The sequence below is a fragment of the Plectropomus leopardus genome, chromosome 22 (genome assembly GCF_026936395.1).
Source record: "Plectropomus leopardus strain MGB_pleo_1.0 chromosome 22, ASM2693639v1, whole genome shotgun sequence".
In the NCBI taxonomy this organism is placed as follows: domain Eukaryota; kingdom Metazoa; phylum Chordata; class Actinopteri; order Perciformes; family Serranidae; genus Plectropomus; species Plectropomus leopardus.
Genome location: NC_142197.1, coordinates 13,448,309 through 13,475,778, shown reverse-complemented (window position 1 = coordinate 13,475,778; position 27,470 = coordinate 13,448,309). Strand labels below are relative to the sequence as shown.

The following is a 27,470-nucleotide window of genomic DNA, read 5'->3' as shown; positions in this document are numbered from 1 at the left end:
TAAAGATGTCAGCGGTGACATTTTACAGTCGCGGCGCAGATGTGAACAAAGTTGACGGTGTTGTTGTGGAAGAACTTTTCTCACTTTACTCATATTACTCGCCTCACATGTTACTTTGAAGAATCCTCTCTCGGGATTAAAAGTGTTATAATCAGCGAGGCGCGCACTTGCGCGTCTTCGGCGAGTCACAAACATTTTGAGCCAAGGTCAAACTTTTAATTCAAATACAAGTCGATTTAATTTAAGCACAATCAGCTCTATTTACAAGAAATGAGTGGAGGTCAATGTGGCGACAAACAGAGGAACGAACAGAAAAACATCCTCATTGTCAACAAAGGACTATCATGGCAAATAAATGCAGAAAATCCTTAAAAGCACCCGTTGATCAAATAAAACCATGACAAATAAATCACTGGGACTTTATCTAATAATTTACTTACACAGCAAACTTGCTCCTCTCAATCCCTTTATACAGAATTAGTATAAAAATTAAGGTAGAATATGAAATGTACTGCAGCTCCTTCCATTGCTTCCCTGTTTCAAGGACAAATTATTCTTCCAAAATCCCTTCTGAAGGGATTTGATTGTTTTTGACACCCTGTCATTCTGTTGAGGCCTTTTAACGCTGACCAGGGCTCTGACGCCGCCGAGCTACTGTCACCGCTAGTCGCAGCACCCTTGTGAGTTCAATGCAATGACACTAAACGTTTGCGTAATATCGATCTCTGTTCTGATAATCTCTGTAGGCAAATTTAGCATCGCTCTTGCTGTGCGGGATCCGTCCAAACGGCGCGTGGTCGTTGAAACACGTGTCAAAGACCTCGTCCACTATTTTCTCCGCCTCCTCTCGGCTGATTTTCCTCACAGCGAGGATGGAGCGAAGGGCGCGGCCTCTGACGCACTCCTGTTGGAGGAAAAATCCCGACGTAAGCGTTAGATTGTCGACACAAAGCTGAATCCTGCCTGTAACAGTGAGATTTATCTCAGAGCAGGTACCTGATGATGCTCCTTCAGGCCGAAGTTGAATCTGGAGAGTTCGTTGCTAAAGGAGCAGTCTTCACTGAGGTTAGCTGCACGAATCTGAAATCATAATAATAATATATTTTGATTGGGTTTTGAAGATAGAAAAACATACCAAATCATAAAACAATATTTAAACAGTGCAAAACACACAATACGCACCCTTAGACCAACATTTACAAGACACAAAACATAGCTTAGCTGGAGGATAAATAAAACTTTAAAATAAAAACAAAACAAAAAATAAATAGAATTTAAGAAAGATTGCATTTTCACTTAAAGTGCAGAAGGTCTCCCAACATACAGTAGGAGTTGCTCTCTCCCCGCCGCTACAGATCACCACGCCAGGAGGAGAAAGTGCAGCAGCTCCACAGACGGACCCTGACTCAGCTGCCGCAGCATCCCAAATCCAGCCAGCGAAAACCGCAGCTCGCTCAATCAGCAAACTTTCTGTTGCTGCCGTTACACACCCGGCGCTGCAGCTGGCCACCATCAGTCTGTGGTGCTTAAGGTTTGCGCTGGACGAATTTGAGCCGCCATCCAAAGGTTCGTCTGCCGAGCTGCTGCCGGCTTTACCTCACAGCGACAGGGAGCGAGGCTGAGGCTGTGGAACACGCCGGGGCTCACCTCAGAACAAGCCAGATGTCTGAAGTTGCTGAACCAGTCCACGTGGGCCCGACAGTGATCGAAGGCGTGAATGAGCTCATGCGTGACCACTCGGTTCATATGGGACTGCTGGCGGATGTTGTTCTGACACAAAACGATCTGGAAGCAAACGTAAATGTCATCAACGTTTAGGAGTCAAATTCTGTTCCACTTTATCTTCACTGTAGCCAAGATCTCGCTCTTACCTGAGAAGAAGCTGCGTCAAAGCCTCCGCTGACCGACCCGTCACAATCCTCACAGGAGAAATGTCGGTCTTTGAACACTTGGCTGCAAAGAGAGGAGACCGTTGTTTTGGTTTGTTTTCTTTGGTGTAACAACAGTTAAAAGCTTTTTCACATCTATAAACAGCTCAAATTCAAATGTTAAATTGTTGCAAAAGTGTCAAAAACTGTCAGTGGAAGGTGAAAGTGAGCACAATATGGGACCTTTAAGGTCATAATTTCTGTTTCTTTCATAAACTGATTATTTGGGTATACCAACACTTCTACAGCTTATTATTACTAAATAGTAATAGCAGTATTTGCAAGACTGAATCTGTTAATAATGTCTGTGTAAACAAAAAACAGTCCTAGGATTTGTTGAAAAAATATTAACCTTTTGAACCCTGGATCAACATCAGTTTTCTTTTGCTGCAATTTAGGATTAAATGACCCGGAATTGGAAAAAGATTGTTAAAAAAAAAAAGTGCCAAGAAAATGACCAGAAAATTAGCCAAAAATAAAAATAATAATAATAATAACAAGAACATAAAAAGTGAAAATCATTAGTAAATTAGCAAATAACAAGGGGAAAATATCAGGAAAACTAAATTTATTACAATTCTATATTTAAACGTTTATATATATATATAGATATAGATATATAGATAGATAGATATATAATTATTATTATTGTTATTATTTGTGTTTTATTTGTGTCTTATTTTATTATAACATTTTCGGTGGGCTTTTTTTTTTTAGTAATTTTTTAACTAATTTCTGGGTCATTTTTACTTAGCTGCTTAGCTTGGAAGAAAACTAGAAATTTTCTCAGATTTCAAAAGGCTAAGGTTAAAGAAGAAGGCCAACAACTCTAGACACACTCATGTTTTATATTAAAAGACACGTACCATCCTGATTTTTTCATGGCACTGAGGAGGAGTTTGGCATATGGACCTGAGGAGCACAGAGACATGACACACTGACACAAACCACTGCTAACTACATTAGCTAAAGCTACATGCTGCTAATCTGACAGGTCAAAACGTTACCATTGCACTGGTATTTAAACTATCATAGACATCTGATTGAGAGCTTTAAATCAATAAAACATATCCTCTGATCATTGCTGTCATGACATCCTCTCTGCAGGGGTTATTTATTAGCTGCAACACTCACTAGTATCCATCGCGAACTGCAACATGACCCGACACTTGTGGTTGAAAGTGAACAGACTCTGTCCGACCATGCTCCCCTCGTGTTTATCCGCTTTTCTCTTCGGGAATAAGCCGTATCCATAATCCTCCTCTTGTTTCGGCTGATCCATCGTGTGTAATGTTGTCAGCGGTTTGGAAATGTGAGCATCGGTTCCTCTGGTTTAGCTAACTGCTAGCTAGCCAGCAAGAGAGGTCATCGCTGTTTTGTAGATCACGTGGTCGCAAAAGGTCAAAGGTAATGAAATGAATATTTATTCGCAAATTTGTATATTGTTTATATCGTTCTTATATACCAAAAAAAGTCAAGAAATGTAACTCACGTTAATTTAATGTAAGAAATATATATTATTTTCAATGCAGCTTTGTTAGACTGCTATAATCAGGAGATCGTCTATTGAGAACATGTAGGAAAGTCGTTCACTCCAATGCGTAGACCAAAACTAAAAGCATGTCACAAAACCTGGAGGAACAGTGTTTAGCTTTTAACATTACAAAGAAAATGGGCCCAGGGGAAATCTTTATGTGGATATTTTGTTTATTTAATTTGTTTAGTGTGGGATAAAAAAAAAAATTACAAAAGTATTAATAAATAAAGAAAGAAAATGACAATCAATAATACATTAAACATGTACAGAAAGAAATATATAAATTTGGCCAATGGAAGATGAAAAATGACATAAGAACCAATACATACAATTCAATAAATATTGACATAAATAAATACAGGAATAAATAAATAGAACTTGATTTGACAAATGGAGGACAAAAAAATGGCAAGTATCAGTAAATGAAATGAAATAAATGTATACATAAATAAACACAGAAATTAATTTGGCTTATGAAAGAGGAAAAAACGAACTAAGTACCAGTAAATATAATAGAAATAAAATAAACAAATACAGAAATAAATAAAGAAAATACTAATAAAAGCTGAAATAATAAGCAATTACAAGAACAAATTAAGAAATCTATGCAGAGGTTAACATTAACATACAGGTAAAGAATCATACCAAAAAAAATGCAGTACAAAAATGTTGCCTATTTAGTTTTACATCCATCTATTTATTTCCATATTTAAATATTTATTTATTTATTGAAAGTTGGTTTTTTTTTTGTTTTTTGTTTTTTTTTTTCTCTGTATGGGCTACCCAATTATAGTTACAGTAAGTTTTCTGTAGAAACAATAGACGATCTTTGGTTACGCCCTGCGCACGCTCAGCAGCGCAAAGGCTGCTGGTACTCTGCTGTCATGGCTCCCAACGTAAACAGAAAGCTATCAATACCGACACACTGAGTTGTCGTAATTAGCCAAAATAACTGCTGCTACGTTATAACTGTAATTATCAGCCGGAGGAGGAAGTGTTGTCAGGTACTTTACAAGGTTCATGTAGTTACAGAGTTACATATATTTACTTTATCCGCTCGAAGTGTTTTTTTGCTAGCTAGCTGTTAGCCTCAAACGCATGACGGCGTGATTCTTCCTCTCGGCTGAAACTTCAAGACCACAACTGCAACAACAACAATTTCTCCAAAACAAATGTGTCTTTCACAGGCAGTAACATGTCCGGGGGAAACAAAGCCTTTGAGTTACAGCTTCAGATGCGGCAAAACGCGGAGGATCTGCACGGCTTCATGAGGGAGCTGGAGAGCTGGGAGACGGACATCAAGAAGAAGGACGAGGAGCTGAGGACAGGAGGACACCAGGAGGACCAGGTTTGTCCCTGCTGCACACATGATGTACCTGAAAGACATACTTGAGTAAAAGTACAGATGTCTGACCAGAAAATGACTTTGGTAGAAGTTAAAATCACCTATTAGATTGTTACCTGAGCGAAAGTGTCTGATATTTACTTCACTTAAGTATCAGAAGTTTTTTCTTTATATTAAATGTACTTAAGTATTGGAAGTAAAAGTACAAGTACATGTTAGTATTAAAGAAATTAAGAATTTACTTATCTATTCCTGTATTTGGGTACACATTATTTTTATATTTACCTTTTTACTTATTTATTCCTGTATTTAGCTATACATTCATTGTTTTAGTATCTATATTGAATTCTTTATTCCTGTATTTATATTGAATTCTTTATTCCTGTATTTAGTTATAGATGAATTTTGATGTTTGTTTCGTCTTCTACACCACCTGTGCAATAATGTCTGTAGGCTATATTTCTATATACGTACAGTAAATACACTGTGTGTTTTAAGCTGTCCTATTCAACTGTCAGTCATGGGGATACAGTAAATGTATAAGTGAAAGATGTTTATAGATTTTATATTTCTAATTTTATCTGATTTGTATTTTTGTAATATTTGTATCTTTATCAGCACCCTTTTTCTCTCTTCTACTTCTAGTTCTTGAGTTGTTGTAATATGTGAATATCCCAAATGCGGGATTAATAAAGTCTTAAAAATACAGAATACGTTACACTTGAATGACGCTTTGCTATAACTCTTATGTGATTAATTTATGATCTAACTTGCAAGGTAGGACCACTGATATGCCAAACCTTACAATTTTATGTTACGATTTTTTGTAGTAATTAAGTAATGAAAACGCTCTGAGGAAATGTGGTGGAGTAAATGTAAAAGTTGACAGAAATATAAAAACCCAAGTACAGATACTCCCAAAATACTCAAATATTGTTACAAGGTATTATTACTCCATTACATTACACCACTGCACCTGTGGATGATCTTCAGGTGTGAGCAGCGTGTTGTGTCTGTGTTTCAGAAGAAGCTCCCACCAGTGCGCAACAAAGACTACAAAACAAAGATGAGGGAAAGGAAGAAGAAGAAGAAGGAGGGCAACGGAGACGCCAAGACAGAGGAGTCCAAGGAAGCTTCGAGGATAAAAGCATACGACTACAGATCGTGGGACAAGTTTGACGTGGTAGTTAATTCTTTCTTTTTTCTGGAGGATATGTTTACAGTCATATTCATACTCATCCATACTTTAAATCTTTTATTTATCATGTCCATATTCAACAATATTTAATACACCTTTGGTGGGGATATTAATTTCCAAAATACACCTACAAGATGAGCACACAACCCAAACTTTACAATTTATAATTCAATAAAAAAAAAACCACAAGAAAAATACACACATATATATATATATATATATACAAAACAGTAAAAACAATACCATTGAAAAAAGTGATAAAATGAAGCTTAAAATGATAATAATCACAATAACGACAAAGAGGTGACGAGGGGCCACTGAGTGCGATTACATGGATATGAATAACCAGTTTGTGAGGCTTATACTGTTTATGACCATAATCGGGATATTGTGTTTACATGAGCACAGAGAAATCGGGTTATTCACATTTTGCGTATGTATCCCAGTTTCTTTTAGAGTCCTCCACCTCGCACATTAAGTTTCTCATAAGCATAAAACGGTGTTTACATGCTTAAACACATAAACGGGACACTCCAAAAAACGATCATAAACGGGTTATTCATGTCCATGTAGAAGCACTCATTTTCGTTATTAAACTGTCATCTTTTTGTATTTTTTCCATTTTACCCTGCCTCTGCATTGATTAATGCTGGGGGTTTGCGGCTTTAGCCAGGAGGCTTAAAGAGTTGTTTTTTGATGAAGTCAATACCTTTTTAATCTCTTTTTGAATATTCCTCCAGTGAATCAATTCTTTAAAAACATGATGATTGGACATGATCAGTTAAGTCTTGGAGCAGTTGACTCAGAGATTTACGCGTCTGTGGTTTCAGGACAAGGCTCTGGCAGAGATGGACAAGGAGGAGAGTCCCGCAGAGTCGAACGAGTCGGACTCTGAGGAAGCTGCAGCGGATCAGGAGAGAGCGCTGGCTGAGAAAGAAAAGGTAGATACTTTATGAGAAGTACTGCAGTGACATAACTAAAGAGAAGAAGAATTTACTCTTTCGTTAAGCAGATTATATTTTCATTTTCAGGGTAATGCTTTTTTCAAAGAAGGGAAGTACGACGACGCCATTGAGTGTTACACCAGAGGGATGGGTGCCGATCCTTACAACCCTGTGCTCCCTACAAACAGAGCCACCTCCTTCTTCAGACTCAAAAAGTAAACAGATCACAAGGCTGCCGTATTGCACCAAAGATGGAGTTTTATTTCGCTGTAAATCACTGAGACTTTGTTCTGTGCAGGTTTGCTGTGGCAGAGTCCGACTGCAACTTGGCGATCGCTCTGGACAGCAACTACTTCAAAGCGTACGCACGAAGAGGAGCAGCACGGTTTGCACTGAAGAAATATGAATCTGCGTTAGAAGGTGACTAACTGTTCACAGGATCAAATCTTCTTTTTTATTTGAGTGCATTGAGATAAGAACTTTCTGTTGATAAATCTCAGTAAAGGGGAAAACTAAATAAATAATAAAATAAAAAAATGAATAAAAAAATAATTAATAATAATAATAGTAGATATATAAATAAATACATAATAATAACAATAATAATGATGATGATAATAATAATAGCAACAACTCACTGAGATAACAACATGAATCTGTTCCTGAATAGATTACGAGATGGTTCTCAAGCTCGACCCCGGGAATGTGGAAGCACAGAATGAAGTGAAGAAAATCGGAGAGGTGAGTGTGATGTGAACATTTTGGAGTTTAGCTTCATTTTTTCCTCTTCTCTTTATTTCATCTCTTTCTCTGGATGGTTTCAGACTCTCAGACAGCAGGCGCCGGCCGTCCCGAGTGAAGCCGCACAGCCACAGGAGGCTCCCGCAGCGGACTCTGAGCAGCAGAAACTGATGGAGGAACAGCAGAGACGACAGGAGGCGGCTGTACAAAAAGACAGAGTAAGCTTTGCTGCAGCATCCTCAATCATTCACACATTATAGGCTGGTAAATTAAAAATGTGCCCAAATGTCCATATGAGGAATAATTTTATTGGGTTTTTTTGCCACTGCTTTTTTTTAGCTTTATTTGTTCTGGTAAGGGAGACTTTTTTTTAATTAAATTTGACCATTTAAATATTTGTCTTTTTTAGTCTTGATGTAAATTTAATTGTATTTTATTGTTTTCAATGTTTTTATCTATTTTTAAAATATATATTAGCTATGTAATTTTACTTGTATTTTACTTTATTTTTGTTTAGGGGAAGCTTTTTATTATTTTTTTTGTTGTGTATTATGATTTTTAGTAAAAAAAATAAATAAATAAATAAATAAAATTATTTATTTATTTTGTAGGGACAGTGTACAGTGGCCTACAAGGTGTTTAAGAACAGGCTAAAAGAGCGATGGTCTCAATTTATATTGTCACAAAAATGAGACCCTGCCAGATTTACTCATCAAAGATGAAGTTTCTGCAATGTCTGCTTTAAAAGAACATTTTTAGATCCTGATGGTAACAGGTTTGAAAATAAATGAAGCTGTGTTTATTTAAAAATAGTTTCCCTAAGTGCTCTGATTGTGTGTTTCAGGGGAACGCTTATTTCAAAGAGGGAAAGTATGAAGCGGCTGTCGAGTGCTACAGCAGAGGCATGGAGGCAGACAGCATGAACGTCCTGCTGCCCGCCAACAGAGCGATGGCCTACCTCAAGCTGGAAAAGTCAGCACAGCTTTTATTTCTCCAGTTTTTTTTTTTGTCAGAGTGAAAAGGCGTCTGTTAAAATGTTTTTTTTTTGCTGTTTGCTGCAGATATCAGGAGGCAGAGGAGGACTGCACCAAAGCCATCTCTCTGGACAGAACTTACTCCAAGGCTTTTGCCCGTCGTGCCACCGCCAGAGTGGCTTTAGGGAAACTGGAGGAGGCCAAACAAGGTGCCGAATCGAACAACACTTTCCTCCAAAGGCAAACAGCCGCAACTACAATTTATCCTTTTGTTTTTTTAACACCTGGATGACCTGAAAGCTTTGCAATACTGTATTTAGCTATATTCTTTTAAATAATCTGTGTTTATATATGCTTTAATTTTCAAATTTATTTATGTGACAAAACTGCTTTTATTCTATTTTAAGCAAGTTTACAATTTAGGTTTAAGGCCTTTTTTTATTTCTTTATCAGCTTTAACTTAGCATGAAAACACTCAACAACAATTGTCACAAAATGAAATTGACAGAAAATTGTGCTGAAAAATTCTGAAAGAGGATTTTTGTGCTCTATTATTGAGTGTTTAGCCCATTAAAACACTGTGTGTGTGTGTGTGTGTGTGTGTGTGTGTGTGTGTGTGTGTGTGTGTGTGTGTGACAGATTTTCAGGAGGTGTTGAAACTGGAGCCAGGGAACAAGCAGGCCTTGAACGAGCTCCAGAAACTCCAGATAGTAGGTTTCAAAATCCAGTTTTCAGTTTAATTTATCTTAATTCATAAATAATGAAGTTGTCATGTTGACTTAGAAATGAATCATCTACTGTGTTTCAGAATCAGCGACAACATAAATGCTGAAATTCCAATCTAATTTAAAGACTAATTGACACGTCAGACTTTATTAGGTCTGATCTTCTACAGACATCATTTCTCTCTTTTTATAATGTCATCCTTTTTTTTTGACAGGATGTGGCCTCCAGCGGCCTTCTCCAAACACCAGACAGCACACAGCGGAGGACAGTTCAGCCGATAGACAAACCAATACATCTGCGGTCAACTGTGAGTTGCAAGTTTTTCCTCAGTGCAGACTAAATAGATGTTTTTGCTTCACAGAAGGCAGGAAAGAAGTTCACTCTGATGCTAAAACACTGAAGTTATGTGACTCAATTCCAGGAAAAAGGTTTACTGTATAAGCAGGATAATATATTTTAATTTCTGAAAGGATCCTTTAATTGATTAACGCATCATATAAGCGGACGTGCTTTTACAGTGGACTCTTCACAGCATGCTGTAACATTATTTGTCCAGCAGGTGGCAACACAGACATCAAAGTATATGGTGACGCTGCAATCCAGACAGATATCACAATGAAACTTCTCAAAATTGACCAGTGCATGAAATACTTGCTTTCACCATGTAATGTCTCACCTTAACATCTGTAGTCAGTCATTTTTATTTTGTGTAATCACTGATCTGAAGATTTCGATATGCGACTGATTGTGCTGCTCTGCAGAAACCTCTGAGGAGGATTGATATTGAGGAAGTAAGTGGAAAGGTGACAGTGTCCGAGGTGGAGTCTGGTGGGTCCAAATCCTTCATCCAGGAGGTGATGAATGAGGCGGAGCGTGGATCCTCTCCACTGTCGACTTCACCCAGCGCCAAAATGATCAAGATTGAGGAGATAGCAGAAATCTCCTCACATTCACCTGAGTAGTTAGTACTTTTATATTCATGTTGTTTTTGTGTGATTTGAACAAAGTCTGTGAAGCACTCAATAAATGTTGCATTATTTTTTTGGATATGGTATTGATTATTCCCAGTAAACAAATGTTCTGTTTCTTTTTTTTAGCAGTCAAACCAAACAACCCGAGCAGAAGAACATCAGGACTGTTCCTGAACCCTCAGCAGTCCCCTCTCCGACAGAAGCAGACCTGCCTCCTCCACCCAACAACAGCTTCCAGCTAGAGGCCGACTTCCGAAAGATCGGAAACCAGCCTGAAGTGATTTACAGATATCTGAAGGTAAGGTTGTGTGTTTGGAAAAAAAAAATCTGACTGGTCACTTACTGGTGACAAGATCATATTTTTGTGCTCAGACAGAATCATTATACGCTGTCAGCACAGCGTCAGCACTCACGTGCAGATTATATTTCATGTCTAACAGCTCTGAGTGCAGTGGAGTTTATTATTCTTTTATTTTTTGTGTTTTAGATCTTTTATTTATTCTTCTCAAGTGGTATTCTGCAGACGCTAACCCTTTTTTGATTTCCATGATGCAATTATCTCATCGCTTTGTCAACCTAGTCTGATTTTCACAGACAAAATCTCTTTATAAATCAACGACACTGAATTTGACAAACACATAAGACTTGGTGCTTGAAAACAGTCTAAATGTCAACGTCGCTCTGCATTGTTTCGTTTTAAGTAAGGCTCTCAGCCTCATTTTTCTTCTCATCTTGCAGCAAATCAAGCCTGAGGTGTATGCAAACATTTTCCACAACTCCCTGGAACCTGACATTCTCAATCAGATCCTGAGGACGCTGCACGCTTTCTATATCAAGTAAGTTTTAAAAGATGCTCATGGAAAGTAATTAATCCTGTACTGTTACTTCTGTACAATAACACCGGTCTTGTTTAGGAATGAAGCACCGACCATCACGCTGGAAATCCTCAGGAGTCTGGCGAGTGTGAGGCGCTTTGACATGGCCGTTATGTTCCTGTCGTCCCCGGAGAAGACAGGTTGAGTCTCTTTGATGTGCTGCTGAAGATGACTCATACTTTTCACCCGCACATCCCATCTTATTGATAATTTCTGTGTCTTTTTTCTTTATCCCAGTGCTTAAAGAACTGTTTGACTTCCTTCGCCGAGCTGAGCTGGAGGGATCATCTGTCGCGGCCTTACAGAAGAAATACGGTGTGTGATGCCGCGAGTTCATTAGAAGTTTAAGCTCAACACAAAGTGCTACATTATTTTCAGAGCCAACAAGACCCCATAGTTATATTCTAATACTAAATAAATGTTTCATTTTTATTAAATTGGACTGCTGTGTTTACAGCCCTGAATAGATTCTATTCATAACACCGCGTTTAATTAAAACTGGAAATTCACATATTGCAGATGGTAATGGAGAACATGTTGTGTTTAAGTATTAAGTGACAGTTTACTGTCCCTTTAAAGCTGATAAAATAGAGACTTCCTTTGTAGACTCCTTTGCAGCAGCATTTATGATGCTTCAGAAAATCTGCAACTTTGCTGCATGAATGTATGAGTTCAACCATTTACTGCACAAATGTATGAGCATGCAAGGATAAAAAAACATCTTATAGAGGATTATACCCTAAACAGCAGGGATGTTCAACAAGGAATTTTTGTAAGAAGTTTTCAGATTTTTCAGACGTTTTTGAATGCAGCACATGTATGGATTAGTCTCTGTGAGTACTCAGCCCTGTTTGAATGTTCCCCAAATTCTGCCTGAAAAAAGAAAAAAACATTTTATTGGCTAAACTTGCTCAGTTTGACAATGTGAGAGAGGAGTCCCAAGTATTCTGCCAATACAGATGTTTAGGAAACACAACAAATAAAGGTGTATTTTTTAATTTGTTTGTGGGCTGTTGTTGAATCAGTCACTACAGAAGATCAAAGAGAGTCCGTATAGCAATCTCAGATGTGTCACAGAGGTGATGGATTAGCATCAGGTTATCAAATTTGCAGTAGTTCCTTGTTTAATAAAGAATAATAGTGCACATTGTTTGGCAAGACAAGTTGGAATATATCATGAAAGAGAATGAGATTAGCCTTGTGCAATTAAAACCCCAAAACTCATCACTCAAGCACACAATACGTCTATCTTTTCTCTCTACCTGTCTAATCTTGTTCAGGGTCACAAAGAGGTTGGAACCTGTCCCAGCATGCATTATGCTAAAGTCAGGGAAACACCCCTTTCATGTCGCCAGTCTATCACATTCAGAGCACGCAATGCTTGAGCAAATACAGTCATACACATACATTAAGTGTCATTAATAAGAAGATTATCAAACTTAAACTTTGTGCTCCACTGTGTGCAGAGCTTGAGCAGATCAGGAGGGTGTAGTTGAAGAATGAGTGCAGTTCTTCGAGTGTCTCAACAGCCGCACCACTGAGGATCTGCAGTGAAAAGCACATAAATTAGAGTCAGGTAACGGTAACAATTACACCGCCATTCAAAGACAAAATTTAGTTTACTAAATGTTTGCTCAAAATGTAGTTTTTCACTGACTGATTGTGATCTTTTTTACTACACTGAATCACCGTGATGCTGTGCTGACTACAGCTTTCACTTCCCAATAGACGCCGTTTACAAAGACACTGTTTCAGTGCTGTCTTGCTTAACAGCTAGCTAAGTCTGCCCCCGTATTTTGCAATTGTGCCTTTGATCAGAAGAGCCAGCCAGCATAAAGCCATAATACACCTACCTGTAATAGGCAGTTTAAAAGATACTATAGACTACATAAATATTGAACGTAGCTGCTAGGGGTGGGATATTATCACAATACTTAAGTCACAATACAATGTTAAGATTTTTATTGTTTTGTAATATTCTGAGTTATGTGATAACACACATTGCAATATATTGCTATTTATTGCCCTTTTGTTCAACTGTAAATTATGTCCTTAATGGAAAACTTTGTCAACATCTGATTTATCTAACAGTAGAAAGTTTTATAAAGTTTCTCACTTCAATCAATTCAATTAATGCAAAAATGTATATAGCTGACTGAAAAAAAAAGATTTTATTATCCTAGTAGGCTACCAGGAGTTTTATTTGTATTTTCAACATAAAAAAATTTAAAAATCGATACTTGCCGTTCGTGTATCAGTACAATATTGCCGCACAAATATCATGATACGTTGCTGTATTGATTTTTTTCCCCACCCCTATGAGCTGCAGCGGTGTCACCTGTAGTTGTGGACTGCTGTTTAAAAGCCTCACGTTTAGCATTTTGGCTATTGCCGCCTTGTATTTTTTATTTGTTTTACAGTTCGCTTCACTGCCGCTGTAGATACTCTGGCAGCTGTGGTCAAAATGACGTCGGGAGACGTGTGACTTTTAAGTCGGGAGGGCGTTAAATTTTGATTGGAATAAATATCAGGTTGTGTCTGATGACGTTTCTGTTGTGTGGATGTTAACATTGTTACATTTTACGTTGACGTTGGATTTTGTTCTCTGAACTTTACGACTTAAATGTCGGTATTCCATGTCAAGATGACTTTGGCATCAGACGTCTGTCATGATATTGAATTTTGGTCACCTGACGTCACAACCAAAATTCAACCAAATATAGCTGAAAGACTCTTTGCTTTTGAGGGCAGTATGTCTAAGAACACCCAACAACAGCCTACCTGAGACACTGAGCGTCTCATTAAACGTTGACGTCTTCCCGGTGTATGTGTTCTCAGCCTGACAGCTGATGGACTCTTTGGACACGTGGCGGTTTACAGTGATGTCAATCTCACTACCCGTGAAAGTCGACCCGTACAAAGTCCACTTGAATCTGCAGGGAGGAGTACAGTCGGCCGAGCACGTAAAGCTCGCTGTGATCCCGATTTCAAGAGAATCTGGTCCTTGGATGATCACATTGTGTGGTCCATCTGCAAGAGAAGAGCCACATATTTAAGCCAAAGCATTCTGAACTGTACAAAAACCTGCCAAAACACGTGCATCTATGCAGAAAACATCACAAAAGAGGAATAATGTCTTACTTCGTCCCATAATATTTGCTTACCAGGCACCACCACTAAGGTCTTCGCCTCTTTGTTCTCCTTTGTCACTGAGTTTGATGCCACACAGGTGAGGTCAGCCTCGTATGGAGGTGTTACAGGCGTGAAGAACATGGTGGCGTTTGTAGTCAGGAGCTCGCGGTTGTAAAACCAGTTGATGGAGCAGATGGGGACGCAGTCAGCTAAACATTGGAGCTCCGTTGTGAAACCAGGCTGACTGAACATCACCTCACCCACCGGCACGTTGTTGGGTTTCACAATCAGCACCTCATCTGGCCCATCTGAGTAAGATAAGACAGCCTATTTTAAACTCAGTACTGACTGGATCGTCAACACTTTAACTTTGCTACGGAAAAATATAGTGGAGAAACTAAGATAAAGAGAAAAAATGTACCCGGTATGATAATTGTCAACTTTCATATTACAATAACTTAAATCTGGTATATTGCTGCAGTCCTATAATGGAGTTAGCCCCATTAGCTGCTAGCCACCACTCTAGCCACCTCCATGTTGCGAACCAGACAAATCATAAGCTCTGATGTCCACAGAGAACCCCCTTGAAGAAATATTTTGCCATTTTGGGAGGATTGATATGAGAAGATTGATGCCACTTTCTATTGTCTGCATGCTAATGAAGACTTTGCATATCCTCTTAACGCCCAGCAATTACAGTGAATACATTGAGTTTCATGACTCTGTAATACTCACAGTTTACTTGCATCAGGTAGCCAACAGACAGGATGGGGGTCCCACCCTCAACTCTGAGCAATCTGTTGTACTCGACCGTGCTGTTTGCACTCTCTACTACCAAACATTGGTACAACCCTCCATCCTCTGGCAAGAGAGAGCTGAAGGTGATTTTGATGTTGTCAGGGGAGAATTGCACTCTCTTAGACGCTGGAATTTGGTGTTTGTCCTTGAGCCATGTAATGGAGGTTGGTTCCTGAGGGCCAACACACTGCAGAGAGAAAGGCTTGCCAGCGACCGGCGGGGCCTGAGATGAGGGACGCACTGAGAATGGATCTGTGCAGGGAGAATATTAAAAAGTGAGGAACATTGCTAGTCTACTAAGGCAACATAAAAGACCTACAACATAAAAGATCTCAAACTTGTTCAAAATCTGCGTGAGCAATACCACAGGCTCACCTTCGACAGTGACGTTCATCGTGGCGGCCATAGTGGCGTTAGATAAAGTGTTCATTGCCTTACAGGTCAGAGGCTCCTGTTTAGCGTAGTCACTAACAGTGATCGTCAGTGTTTCGCCTTTGTAATTCTTCCCCATGAATTTCCAAGTGAATGCACAAGATGGAGAGCAGGAGGCGAGGCACATGTATGTGTACTGTTTTCCAATTGCCACTTGACTGTCCCCATCAATGGCAACGTTGGATAAACCTATAGAAAAAGATGACAATGTATATTGCGCTCACTTGGTAAATTACAGCAGAACATGTATGCAGTTGAAATGTCATCAAAGTCAAATAATCCAACAGGTAAATTTGCAGTAAAAAAGTCATTTACAGTTAAACTCTAATGAGTGTAGTCATGAAAATAAAGGATAAATACAATGTTAATAATGGCTTAAAGTCACAGAGTTGCAAAGTAGGAGGGGTGAAGTGTTACTCCAGATTCCTGTTTTAGTTTTTTCATTAAATGATTACTTAAGTGTTATTTAAAATACCACATTGCCCTTCCAGATGATGTAACAATCCTATGAGTTTACGCCATGGCCACCGGTTTTAATAATGTCTTTATTTTATACAGTCAAAGGTGTCACGGCAGTAGCAAATTCACTTTCACATACTTGCCACCGGCAGCTGCAGAACCTTGTAGATGTAGATATGTGAGACGCTGTCCTGAGCCTTACAGACCAGAGTTGCAGAGATGACAGGATTAGAAGGAATGACAGAAATGATATTGCCTTGTGCTGTTCTGATCGTCTCGTCATCAATGGAGACGGTCCATGAGTAGCTGCAGGAGGAGGGGCAGTCAGCTGAGCAGTTAAACATGGACACAGCTCCTGCAGTCAGAAAGGCTGGACCGCTGATCTGTACATTAGATGGTCCAGCTGAAAAGTTGGAAACTGGTTTATTGTATTTCTGCTGTAAAACAACATCTGAGCTAAAGTTCTATTTTTAAACAAAGTATTACCTATGACTTGCAGCATCTTCTGGACAGTGACTGATGTTCCTGTAGCAGGATTGACTGCCGTGCAGGTCAGGTTTAGTGTCGACTGTAGTTCCCTAATCTGCAAGCTCAGCTTTGGGCCCTTTGAGGTCACACCACCCCTGGTCCAGGTGAACTGGCATGCCGGGTAGCAGCTGGCTGAGCACTGGAAATCATACGACATTCCAGCAGTCATTATGTCGACGCCACTGATCTCCGCTGACGACGGCCCGTCTGTGATTGCAAGAGGAACAGATGGATACAAAGATAAATCAGGCCGGCACATGCAAGTACTTTGTAAATTGTCAAGGTCATGCCCCCTTTTGGAGGATAGAAAGCCAAAGATCCTGTTGATGACAATGCAATTTGTGTTTTGAGATTATCATTTCTGACACATCTGCATTTAAACAAATTTAAGCAACCTTGCCTGGACCTGAGCACATGCTTTACCTTAAAAAATGTATTATCTTGGAAAATGAAAAATGCTTGTTAACACAGATTTTAACAAATTTGTGACAAACATTTGAGAGAAATATATGTTGAGTGCATGAAAAAAAAGTCTCAAATCTATGACCTGTGAAAAATGGGAGCATAAACCAAAGTGTTGCGGTCAAGTTTTTGTTCAGAGTACATGGGGCATGGACGCGGTGCAACACGTCTTCCACAGCATGACCATGTGATGATCTTTGTATACTCACAATTTACTTGCATCTCGTAGCTAACAGACTGTATGGGAGGACCCCCCTGTGTCACCACACATTGGTATAAACCGTCGTCTCCGTGCTGGAGAGGACTGAAGGTCATCGTGATGTTGTCAGAGGAGAAGTGCACTCTTTCAGATGCTGGCATTGGCTGTTTGTTCTTCAGCCATGTAACAGAGCCTGGGTTCTGAGGGCCGACACACTGCACGGAGAAAGACGTGCCTGCAACCGGCAGGGCTTGGGAGGTGGGACGCACTGAGAATGGGTCTGTGCAGAGACAATATGAATATGAACAGCATGATGTGATTACCTCATACCCTTTTCTGAATGAAACATCAAGGTAGTAGCAATGCCCCAAACTCACCAATGACAGTGAGCTCCAGAGTGGTGGTGGCCGTGACATGAGACGCAGTGTTTGTTGCCTCACAGGTCAGAGGCTCGATTTTAGAGTAGTCACTGAAAATGATCGCCACCAGGTTGCCAGACTTTTTCTTGTTCCCCTGATGCATGATGGGTGTCTGGATTTCTTTTCCATGGAAAGTCTTGCCCATGTACTTCCATATAAAACTGCAGGATGGGACACACAGAGCAAAGCACCTGTACAGGTGCTGTGTCCCCATCGTCACTGTGCTGTCACCAGTTATGCTGATGTCAGATACGCCTGAAAAAGAAGTTTGATAAAGAGAAGTTTGAATATATTGTGCTTATTTCCCAATCAGAGCACAAAGTGAATTGATTTGAAAGTCCATGTGCAACTTTATTTATATCTCGTGACTGCATCTTTTAGTCTTTCAGCAATTTGAACTGGCTCGGCTGATAACTTGAAATGCTAAAGGGACAGTTCACCCCAAAAGTGAAGTTTATCAGTCTAGATTGTTTTGGTGTAAGTTGCTGGGTGTTGGAAATATCAGCCATCAGGAACTTGATGGCACTCGGCCTGTGGTTCTCAAAGTGCCAAAAAAATACATTTGAAATTCAACAGCAATGTCTGTCCCCAGGATTAATGTCCTGGTTACTCAAGATAATCCACAGACCTTGTTGTGAGCAGTTTCACGTAGGAACTATTTTCTCTCTACTGAACTACACACGCCAGCCGAATCACCACGCAGAAGACAGCGTGCATCTGTTGCTAGCTCACCAATGAGCTTGCTAACATTACAACGTTAATGTTTACATCTCTTACTGTCATGAGCACAAGACTCGATCCATGAGTGGATGCATGCTTCCTTTTGTCCAAAAAAATCTAATCACAAATCTAAGTTAAGTATTATTACTAAGGTAGTCGGTCACAGAAATGGATGAAATGCCAACTGTTTTAACAGTAAACACAGTGGGATGACTTCTAATGATTGTTACTTGATGATTGTTCATTTTCATTAGGTTCTTTTACATACTTGCCACTGGCAGTGTCAGAGTGGTTGAGATGTAGAGATGTGAGACGGTGTCCTCAGCCTCACAGATCAGACTTTCATAGAGGACAGTACTGGCAGCTGGAGCGACAGAAATGGTATTGCCTTCTGCAGTACGGAGCGTCTCCCCTTCCCAGACAACACGCCATGAGTAGCTGCACGAGGGGTAGCAGTTGGCTGAGCAGGTAAAGGTGGATTCAGTTCCTACAGTCAGAAAGCCTGGACCGCTGATGTGTATGTTTGACGGACCAGCTGGAAAGTTTGGAAACAGGTTTGGTTGAAGGAAGTTGTGCTGTGGGATTCATGAATTTCAGTTCTGTTGGGTCATTCATACCTGTCACTTGCAGCATTTTGTTGACAGTCGCTGACCTCCCTGTTGTCGGGTTGATCACCGTGCAGGTTAGGGTCTGTGTTGGCACTATGTGCAGGAGCTGCAGGCTCAGCTCGGGCCCCTGAGAGGTCACATTGCCTCTGGTCCAGCTGTACCTGCAGCCCGGGTAGCAACTGGCAGTACACTGGAAACCATATGGGATTCCCACTGTCACCACATCAACCCCACTGATCTCCACTGAGGACGGCCCGTCTGCACGTGGAAGGAAGAACAGACAACATTTTTCTCCAAATAAAACCTTTTTAAGAAAACTGAAGCACATGAATGAAGAGTGATATACAACCCAAAGATTATCCCAAGGAAACACAAAAAGACAACAAAGAGACAAAATGCCCATAAAGAGTCATAAAACAACTAAAAGACACATGAAAGGACAACAAAGAGACACAAAACAATAACTAAGAGAAACAAAGAGACCTGGAAGAGACACTCAAAATGACAAAGATCTCAATGAGACACAAACAGATCCTAAAGAGACCCCAAAGAAATAACTAAAAGACACAAAATAATGTCTTAGTGACACAAAAAGACACCAAAGAGACACAAAGTAATCCCTGAAAGACACAAAATGACCATAAGGAGACACCAAATGACTATAAAGAGCCACAAAGAGACCCTAAAAAGACACAAAACAACTACAATGAGACACAGCCAAAAGGAGACACAAAATGCCTTAAAGAGACAAAATTGCCACAGAGAGACACAAAACAACCACAATGAGACAAAATTTGTGCCATAAGACCTATTGTCTCCCGATCCATCCATGCATACAGCACAATAAGAGAATCATATAAGAGCTGCTTTAAAGCAGTTTTTATGTATCCGAAGCTCATAGTTATGTGTAAGAATCTGAATTCAATCTTACATGAGGTTTCCCCCACGGTTCCACCCGCTGCAGTTTCACTGGCAGAAAAACCTTTATATGAGAAAAGAATAAATTAACATAATTCATTCATTGCAGCTCCTTCAAGTAAATCCTAAAAATAATGTATCTAAATGTCCAGTGCAATAAGTAATGTCATGAGTAGATGATGATGTCTCTTACCTGCCAGGCAGGTGAGCAGCAGCAGCAGCAGAGGGGCTGAGTGATCCATGGTGCTGCACAGTCAGAACAACTATCCGCACACTTGTGATCATCCACCCTCTTATAATCCATCGGGGGAAAGGCCTCGCCTAGTGTTATCACACGCTCATTAGAGACACAGACAGCAAATGATCGAATGTTCCTGGCAAAGGTTATCAGCTGCTTTATTCAGCTGACGTGTTGTTTTGTCTTCAGTGGGTTGTGGTTTCTTTTGCATCTTTTATATCAGCCTGCAGCTGCAGATGTAAATATTATAAACTTAATTTATCACATTTTGACAGAATAAAACTTCAGCTGCTGCCAGATCTGATATGTTTTTATGTTTTCCTTGTGGTTCTGTTACTATATACCTTTTATTAACACACACATACACACAGTATGTCATGTATTTTCAATCTAAATGAAAATAGTAACAAGCACGTTTTTCCTCTTCTTCTTAACCAGAAAAAAGTTGAAACTACAGTTTGTGTGCATTTTTGCTCTAATGTTGTGTTTTCTGTTGAAATAAATATATATGGAGTTATTATTAATAAAAATATGTATTCTGGCAATGGGTTGCAAGGCAAGTCAAAGAGGGATTTTATTTTATTTAAATTTTTGAAGCTGGACTGAAATGGTTTCAAGCTGTAGTTTGTAGCTTTTATTTGAGTTTTTATTTAGATGAAACTGTTATTACATCCTGACAGTAGTCCATGAGACAGATAATATGTGAAAAAATGCACAGTGCCTCTTCCTACTATTACTTCCAATGGAATTTGCAAGAATCTACCATGCAGTGGATTCTTGCAAATACCAAAGTTATTTTTTTACAAAACTGACTAAATACAGCTTTAACTCAGGATGTTGTAGCAGTTGTTCATTCTTTGGGACTTGCATGATTTCTCTTTTACACATACATTTTTAGCTGAGTGTCACAATTCTCTGGAGTTGATTAGAGGGTGATTCTGATCACCTGTTGTGCAGGCTGTGGGTGCTGACTCCTAGTTAAGAATTGAGAGCAGCTTGGTGCATTTTCCCTTTGAGCCAATCAGGGTGTGAAGACGCACTTTCTGAGGGATAAGAGAGGTGGAAAAATCCACACTCAGGACTTTCTGATACCTCCTCAACCTGAGGCATATGTCATATTATGCATATGCTTCTGACTGACGTTCTGACTGACGTTGTCAGTCAGAAGCTCTCTTATTCGGGCTGCTGTTATTCTTTTTTGCTGTCCTGTTTTAGGATGATTTTGTGCATTTAGAAATCTTAGTGTGGAGAATATTAACACTCCCCACCAGGTTACCAGTATCAGGGCATTTCTTTCTTGTTGTTTTTTTTGTACAAAAGTCCAGTTTATATAGCAATCACCAAACACCTGCAGGCTTTATATTATTTTTTTGTTTTTGATTTATTTTTAACTGAAACCAAATATAAGCCCCACCCCATATATAAACATTTCTTTATTACAGAAAAGGCTTTTTTTTATTCTTTAAAGCACATTTGTATATTAGTTTGATTGAATTTTTTTGTTACTGTCAGAGGCCCTTTACCGTTTCTTCTACCATATCCCCCAGTGCCAATGATTGAGATGTAAGAATAAAATCTCAGATGTTGGAAAAAGGAACGAGCCACAGCAAAACACTTTCAGAAAGTGTTTTTCAGTGGGCTGATATGAACCCTGGGTGTGTCCAACATAAGATTAGCACAAACATGAACCTCACTGAAGCTATGAGGAAGTATTGAACTGCTTTTCCATTTTATATTAACTCATAAGAATGACTCCTGAGACAGTCCCGAGAGTGTTAACATTAAGTGCTCTTTAATCAGGCTTTAACAAGTGAGAACACCTGTGAGGGTGAGTGAAGTGGCTGTAAATAGTCTTGGACTCCTGAGAAGTCTTTCACGTTGATTTGATGGTGTTGATTCAGCCTTGACTCCACCTGCAGGCTGAAGTGCTGTGATCACTCTTAACATATAGTTGGTTCCTCCCAGATAAAGTGCATTTAAACCTGCTTCCCAAGACTGTAGTTGTGTACAAACTATCTTTGACTTGCATCTCCCCCACCGTCCTCATTTCTTAAACACGTTACTCATGTTTTATGTCTCTTGTGTGGACATCAGGTCAATCAGCATGTCGCAAATCAACATGTTCACATTTGGTAACTGAAAAAGTCATCTAAAAGTCATCAGTGCACTTTATTTGTGTGTAGAGAAATACAACATTTCAAATATATTATTGCAGAAGTACCCGACAAAGATTTTATTTATTTATGCACTTTATAATTTATCTGATAAGGACAAATGTATGAAACATCGCTTCATATGTAAAATACAAAGTTGATGCAATGCATACAGGTCTCTAGTCAAGGCTAATTACAAGTATCTTCACAAGTGAACAAATTCTGACATTACATGTGCACACGTTTATATTTTCAAACTTTTGCCTCTCAGCAGAAAGTGCAAACAGAGTTCAGCCTACGGTCAACATATCAAATAGAAAAGAACAGTATGCAGAGTGAGATTACCGGTGCATGAGTCATTCATTCGACACACTTTTATTCACGAAGAAAGATCTGACAGATGAAGACAAAGAGAGCAATTAGACATATTTTTTTTAAATAAACCATAAAAACTACAATTAATAATATTACCATTAAAAATAGTGAAGTTATTCTTTTTAAGTAAAAAGCCACAAAGACCACATGTTGCAGGGATCATACAGTAGCAAGCTTCAGCCGTCCTCAGTGGGATCATATGAGTGTGAAGGCAGCAGAAATGATGAAAGCCAGCAGAAGCACAGCTGAAGTCTCTTCAGGACGAGTGGACAGGTTTCGGTCTGACCCTGAACACGAAGAAAATGCAAAAATGCAGGTCAAATAAACATTTAAAGTGTAACTATGATACAAGAAGTAATGGGGTTGAATAACGCTCTAAAGTAAGGTTAAATTTTGGCAATGGAAAAATGCCATGGCCATTTCACAGGGGGCACTTGACCTCTGACCTCAAGATATCTGAATTAAAATGGGGTTTTATGGGAACCCATGAGTCTCCCTTTAAGCGATGTGCCTACTTTATTCTCGTCCCATGCAGTTTTTTTTTCTGTCATTTGATTCCTAATCAAGACAATCAGGTAAGAATTGCTTCACCTTGTCAATAAGGACCACGAAAGTGTTTTGAAATGCAGAATAATGGCATTGTGAACGTGAATAAGAAATTTGATTAATCACAATTAACTATTGGTATTCTGCAATTAATCGTAATTTTAAAAAATATCGTTTGAAAGCCCGAAACATTATGTACATTAAACCATTTTATTGCTTATCTACCTTTTATTTGTACAGTCTTTAAGACTGTCGCTGTCCTCCTTGAAGCGGTGTTTTGCGCCTCACACTTGAGAGTGACCGATTTAAGCGGATAATCCACTGTCAGCTCGATCACGTTGCCCCTCACAGTGTGACTGCCCATTGACGACACGAAGCGACAAGACGGCAGACATTCAGCAGTGCACACAAACTTGTACGTTTTTGCAATTTCTATTATGTCGGTGCCATTGATTTGAACCTTTGATGGACCAGCTAAAAGAAATAAAAGTAAAGACTGATCAGAAAAAGCTACTACTTGATTAAAAAATACCAATGTTTCACGATTCTCTATTTGTTAAAATAAATAAATAAATAAACAAATACTGAAAAGTGAAAATGTTCTTTTCTGTGAAGGGTTTTCAGGGCTGTGACAAAATATATTCATACATAAATAATTGTATGATTAAATGCTCAAATAAATGAATACACAGGTAACCGTATTGATAAATGTTTAAAAAATAAATAAATAAATAATTACACAAGTCGATGCTTAATAAATATAAAATTGTACAATAAAATGCTTAAAAAATAAATAAATGTTATTTAATGCTTAATTGTCACCATAAATAAATCACAATTCATTAAATAAGACAGTCGATAAATAAATGTTAAATTTATTTGTGTATTTACTCTTATATTTATTTATTCACTTAAAATTACATACATATTTAGTAATTAATTTATTAAAGCATTAAATTTTATTGTTATATTTATTTTAGCATTTATTTATATAGTTATTTATTTATTTTAGCATTTAATTATATAATTATTAATGCCTTTATGGCCCTAAAAACCCTCCATACTCTCCAAGTTTAGGACCTTTCACCCGACGTGCAAATATATGAAGCTCTTGACTCACATGTAATAGCTATGTTTCGAGTAGCAGCGACAAACAGCCCAGACACAGTATTGATAGCTTTGCAGATGAGAATTTTGGAGTTGTCCATCTCCTGAGGAGTGATAGAGATAACATTTCCTAGACTTCCTATCCACGGGCCTTTATCGGTCCTCCAAGCGTAGGAGCAAGAAGGCCGACAGTAGGCGTGGCAGCTGTAGGTGTGGCTCACTGACGGATTCAATAAATCAGGGCCTGTGATGGAAACATTTGCTGGTCCAGCTGAGGTGAGGAAGACAAATACATTAGAAGGGAAGCTCTGTATGCTATACGTCAATTAATATTAAAGCCATGGTACCGAAGTCTTAAAATTTAGAAATCAGCTTTCATTACCTAACACTTGCAGCTGCTTTGTTGCCGTGGCAGTCACCCCTGTGTCGTCATCTGTGGCCGTACATGTCACTGTTAAGGCCTCCATCCATCTGTAAACAGTGAAGGCGAGCACGTTTTCCTGACCCTGGGCACTCTGTCCATCCATAGACATAGAGTAGGTACACGCAGGGCAGTTGGCATCACACATAACGCTGCTGGGCACTCCCACAGTCACGTAGTCCGGACCGACAATCTGACAGCTGAATTCTGAGGATTTATGAAATTCTTCAGAAAATGTCAACATTTGTGAACACTGTACAATTGAGACAGTGTCTTTGTGTAATTACGGTGGAATATATCACAGTGAATCTTTTAGTATCTGGATGTTATAATTGATACAGGTAGAATCTTTAATATAGAATTTATTTTAAAAAAAAATCAAATTTCAGGTACTCGTGTGGAGCATTAACAAATGCACAAGTTTTAAAGTCGTCACTCTGGCTACTTGCATTAAAGCACCAATGGGTTTCGACCCTCAGGTTTTCATTAGGGTTCGAGTTTGTTTAATTTTCCTGTGTTTTTTTTCTTGATTTTCATATGATAAAGACAGTCATCGAGCACACCACCACCTCATTCTCACATTGATTTCATTGCATGTTTGTTTTTTAACGTAATATCACTTACCCTGATCATCATCATCTACTTCATCTGGTTCACCTGGTTCATCTAGTTTGTCACCATCTGTGGACAGTACTGGCTGAAGGCCTGCACAGTCAATGAAGATATTTCATTAGTAGAATTATGCATCAAAGTCCATTCTGGGCTTTGAAAATATATCTACAATCCCAAAATACAATTTAGGGTGGGAGGGGGGGTTAAGTCTGCCGTGGGGTTCTGGGGTCTGAGTTGGTCTGAGTTTGATAACTTCACATCTCTAGAGGGGTCACCAAAACTTCACTGGAGTCACAAAGCTTTCTTGATTTAAAGGATGCATGAAAATGTATTTATTTCAGCATTTATTCATTTCTGTGCAGAAAACTGAATGATACTGTGATTTTTAAAGTTTATATTATTATTTAAGATTTAAGATATATATATATATATATATATATATATATATACACATACACATATATATATATATATATATATATATCTATATATATAAAATTTATTTTTTATTTTTTTATTTTCACGGTAAAGTTCAATGTTCATGGAACAGTGAGGACCTGAACAAAAGCACCTTCAGCACCTTCACTCTGCTAAACAGCCTTGTTCTGCATTAGAAATGTTCGAACTTAAAACAACCAAAGAGATAATAGAACAAGTACAAAGTGTCAGGGAGAAGAAAACTATTAATTGTCCCAAAAACGCCTTCTATGTTTTAAAAAAAATGATTTAAAAAAAATCTCTGAGGCAATATTCACACGAAACAGTCTGCTCAAAATTAATCCAAATCACTTCCTGCAGTCATTGCGTTCACTATATGGATCAGTTATGGAGTTTATCAGTTGTTCTGAGCTGTTATTGTTATGCATTGAACTCATACTGGAAAAAAAATGTTAGTGTGTAGTATTACATTTCATTACACATTTCATATGTGTAGCTGAGTAAAAAGTATCATATTTACTTCAGGAGGACCAGAAGCATAACATAGCTTGAAATGGAAAAACTTAGGTAAAGTACAATTACTGCAAAAGTTTATTGTAGTTTGTGATCTATTACATTTATAACAGGTAATATATACACACACAAGTACAGAGTTTTGTAGTGAAAACACAAAAGCCATTGAAATCAGTATGACAGCATTCACTCACTGTGACACAGGACCATTTTATCACAACTAAAACTGACTCTCTTTGCATCTTGTACTATTGTCAGAGAGAAAATATTTGTATTACCTGCCAGAAACAGCAGCAACAACAGTCTGCTGAGCTTTGACCGTCCTCGGTTTTGTTTAGATATGTTGGTATAATCCATTGTCCGGTAAGAATGTGAAGTGTTCAGCCACTAGGAAATAGAAAAGTGTCGCTGCATCGTCAGACCCCAGGAAACGGCTCTAATCAGATCTGAGAAGAAACATATCTGCCTTCTTAGTCACTCTAATGAGAAATGCATTGCTCTTATATGATGGCAGATCAAAGTCCAAGCCACAGCGGTTAAAATGAGGTTTCACCCTGAGTTTGCACGTCCCTCGTCAACAGAAAACTACTTTGGTGAATCTTTGGTGAGTTTTCCAGATGAGATAGAAGTACGGAGCAGCAGCGCTCCCGTCTTTGGGCTTCTGGCTCAGAGCCACTTTAAGGGAGTGTTTTGGCAATTGTAGGATGGTGTAATGGTTCGGAGACTGATCCAAATAGGGACAGGCACAGGTCTGACCACTGTGAAAGTGTACATGTCCCAAACAAAAAAGGATTTCACATTGGAAAGCACATACATATACAACAAAATTTAAAATGACATTGTCATAACTCAGCTACAGAGATTAAAAACACATCCGCACATGATAATAAATCATTTGTGGGACCTGCAGTGGTGCAATATGATGTATGACGATATTCACTTCTGCATTCCCAGCATTCACCCTGGTATTTGTACAATAGGTGACCTCGCCCATAGTTCCACAAAAACATCACTATCAGAATAAATGATCAAAATGCAAACAGACCAAAAAACCTGCTGCTTAATGGATGTACAGACTTCAAGGAAACTTTATCAGTACGACTTCAAACAAGCTGTGTATGGATCTGGCACACACACACACACACACACACAC

At 38.8% G+C, this 27,470-nt stretch overlaps 4 protein-coding genes across 5 annotated transcripts; 1 reads left to right on the top strand and 3 right to left on the bottom strand.

Moving 5' to 3' along the window:
• Nucleotides 1–202: 202 nt before the first annotated feature.
• atp23 (ATP23 metallopeptidase and ATP synthase assembly factor homolog) lies at nt 203–3,318 on the bottom strand. Its single transcript, XM_042511464.2, has 6 exons — nt 3,063–3,318; nt 2,795–2,840; nt 1,872–1,953; nt 1,648–1,785; nt 997–1,080; nt 203–904 (listed from the first exon to the last, which is right to left on the bottom strand). The coding sequence occupies exons 1-6, from the start codon at nt 3,208–3,210 to the stop codon at nt 701–703; spliced, it is 702 nt and encodes a 233-aa protein (XP_042367398.1). The 5' UTR covers nt 3,211–3,318; the 3' UTR covers nt 203–700.
• Nucleotides 3,319–4,311: 993 nt separating this feature from the next.
• rpap3 (RNA polymerase II associated protein 3) lies at nt 4,312–12,237 on the top strand. 2 transcript variants are annotated; one of them, XM_088072389.1, is made up of 17 exons: nt 4,312–4,469; nt 4,653–4,813; nt 5,838–5,993; nt 6,839–6,949; nt 7,040–7,167; nt 7,251–7,372; nt 7,623–7,693; nt 7,777–7,911; nt 8,538–8,665; nt 8,755–8,876; nt 9,307–9,377; nt 9,608–9,700; nt 10,155–10,354; nt 10,491–10,662; nt 11,103–11,200; nt 11,279–11,379; nt 11,477–12,237. In XM_088072389.1, the coding sequence occupies exons 2-17, from the start codon at nt 4,661–4,663 to the stop codon at nt 11,560–11,562; spliced, it is 1,947 nt and encodes a 648-aa protein (XP_087928515.1). In that variant the 5' UTR covers nt 4,312–4,469; nt 4,653–4,660; the 3' UTR covers nt 11,563–12,237. The 2 variants fall into 2 exon arrangements, with proteins under 2 accessions (XP_087928515.1, XP_087928514.1); XM_088072388.1 differs by having other exon boundaries at nt 5,835–5,993.
• LOC148185879 (cell adhesion molecule CEACAM5-like) lies at nt 12,236–20,179 on the bottom strand. The gene is made up of 13 exons (XM_088072387.1): nt 20,108–20,179; nt 19,928–19,978; nt 19,006–19,254; nt 18,657–18,923; nt 17,627–17,923; nt 17,260–17,529; nt 16,547–16,795; nt 16,200–16,463; nt 15,545–15,790; nt 15,107–15,421; nt 14,404–14,679; nt 14,021–14,269; nt 12,236–12,784 (listed from the first exon to the last, which is right to left on the bottom strand). The coding sequence occupies exons 1-13, from the start codon at nt 20,154–20,156 to the stop codon at nt 12,762–12,764; spliced, it is 2,805 nt and encodes a 934-aa protein (XP_087928513.1). The 5' UTR covers nt 20,157–20,179; the 3' UTR covers nt 12,236–12,761.
• Nucleotides 20,180–21,920: 1,741 nt separating this feature from the next.
• LOC121961588 (uncharacterized) lies at nt 21,921–27,422 on the bottom strand. Its single transcript, XM_042511647.2, has 6 exons — nt 26,596–27,422; nt 25,379–25,459; nt 24,716–24,961; nt 24,347–24,604; nt 23,452–23,700; nt 21,921–22,967 (listed from the first exon to the last, which is right to left on the bottom strand). Exons 1-6 carry the CDS (start codon nt 26,672–26,674, stop codon nt 22,876–22,878), a joined length of 1,005 nt encoding a protein of 334 aa, XP_042367581.2. The 5' UTR covers nt 26,675–27,422; the 3' UTR covers nt 21,921–22,875.
• Between the last annotated feature and the right edge of the window lie 48 nt (nt 27,423–27,470).

What these genes read in the sequence shown, in the direction of transcription:
- atp23 (XM_042511464.2), bottom strand. Translation starts at nt 3,210, where the DNA reads ATGGATCAGCCGAAACAAGAGGAGGATTATGGATACGGCTTATTCCCG. An exon ending in GCAGTTCGCGATGGATACTA is followed by an intron (nt 2,841 to 3,062) that starts GTGAGTGTTGCA and finishes TGTGCTCCTCAG; the next exon opens with GTCCATATGCCAAACTCCTC. An exon ending in GACATCTGGCTTGTTCTGAG is followed by an intron (nt 1,081 to 1,647) that starts GTGAGCCCCGGC and finishes TTATGATTTCAG; the next exon opens with ATTCGTGCAGCTAACCTCAG.
- rpap3 (XM_088072388.1), top strand. Translation starts at nt 4,661, where the DNA reads ATGTCCGGGGGAAACAAAGCCTTTGAGTTACAGCTTCAGATGCGGCAA. An exon ending in CGTGGGACAAGTTTGACGTG is followed by an intron (nt 5,994 to 6,838) that starts GTAGTTAATTCT and finishes CTGTGGTTTCAG; the next exon opens with GACAAGGCTCTGGCAGAGAT. An exon ending in GCCTACCTCAAGCTGGAAAA is followed by an intron (nt 8,666 to 8,754) that starts GTCAGCACAGCT and finishes TGTTTGCTGCAG; the next exon opens with ATATCAGGAGGCAGAGGAGG.
- LOC148185879 (XM_088072387.1), bottom strand. Translation starts at nt 20,156, where the DNA reads ATGGATCACTCAGCCCCTCTGCTGCTGCTGCTGCTCACCTGCCTGGCA. An exon ending in TCTGGAGCTCACTGTCATTG is followed by an intron (nt 17,530 to 17,626) that starts GTGAGTTTGGGG and finishes GTCTCTGCACAG; the next exon opens with ACCCATTCTCAGTGCGTCCC. An exon ending in GACCTTAGTGGTGGTGCCTG is followed by an intron (nt 14,270 to 14,403) that starts GTAAGCAAATAT and finishes CTTCTCTTGCAG; the next exon opens with ATGGACCACACAATGTGATC.
- LOC121961588 (XM_042511647.2), bottom strand. Translation starts at nt 26,674, where the DNA reads ATGGATTATACCAACATATCTAAACAAAACCGAGGACGGTCAAAGCTC. An exon ending in AAAGCAGCTGCAAGTGTTAG is followed by an intron (nt 24,605 to 24,715) that starts GTAATGAAAGCT and finishes TCCTCACCTCAG; the next exon opens with CTGGACCAGCAAATGTTTCC. An exon ending in AAAGACTGTACAAATAAAAG is followed by an intron (nt 22,968 to 23,451) that starts GTAGATAAGCAA and finishes CTTCGTGTTCAG; the next exon opens with GGTCAGACCGAAACCTGTCC.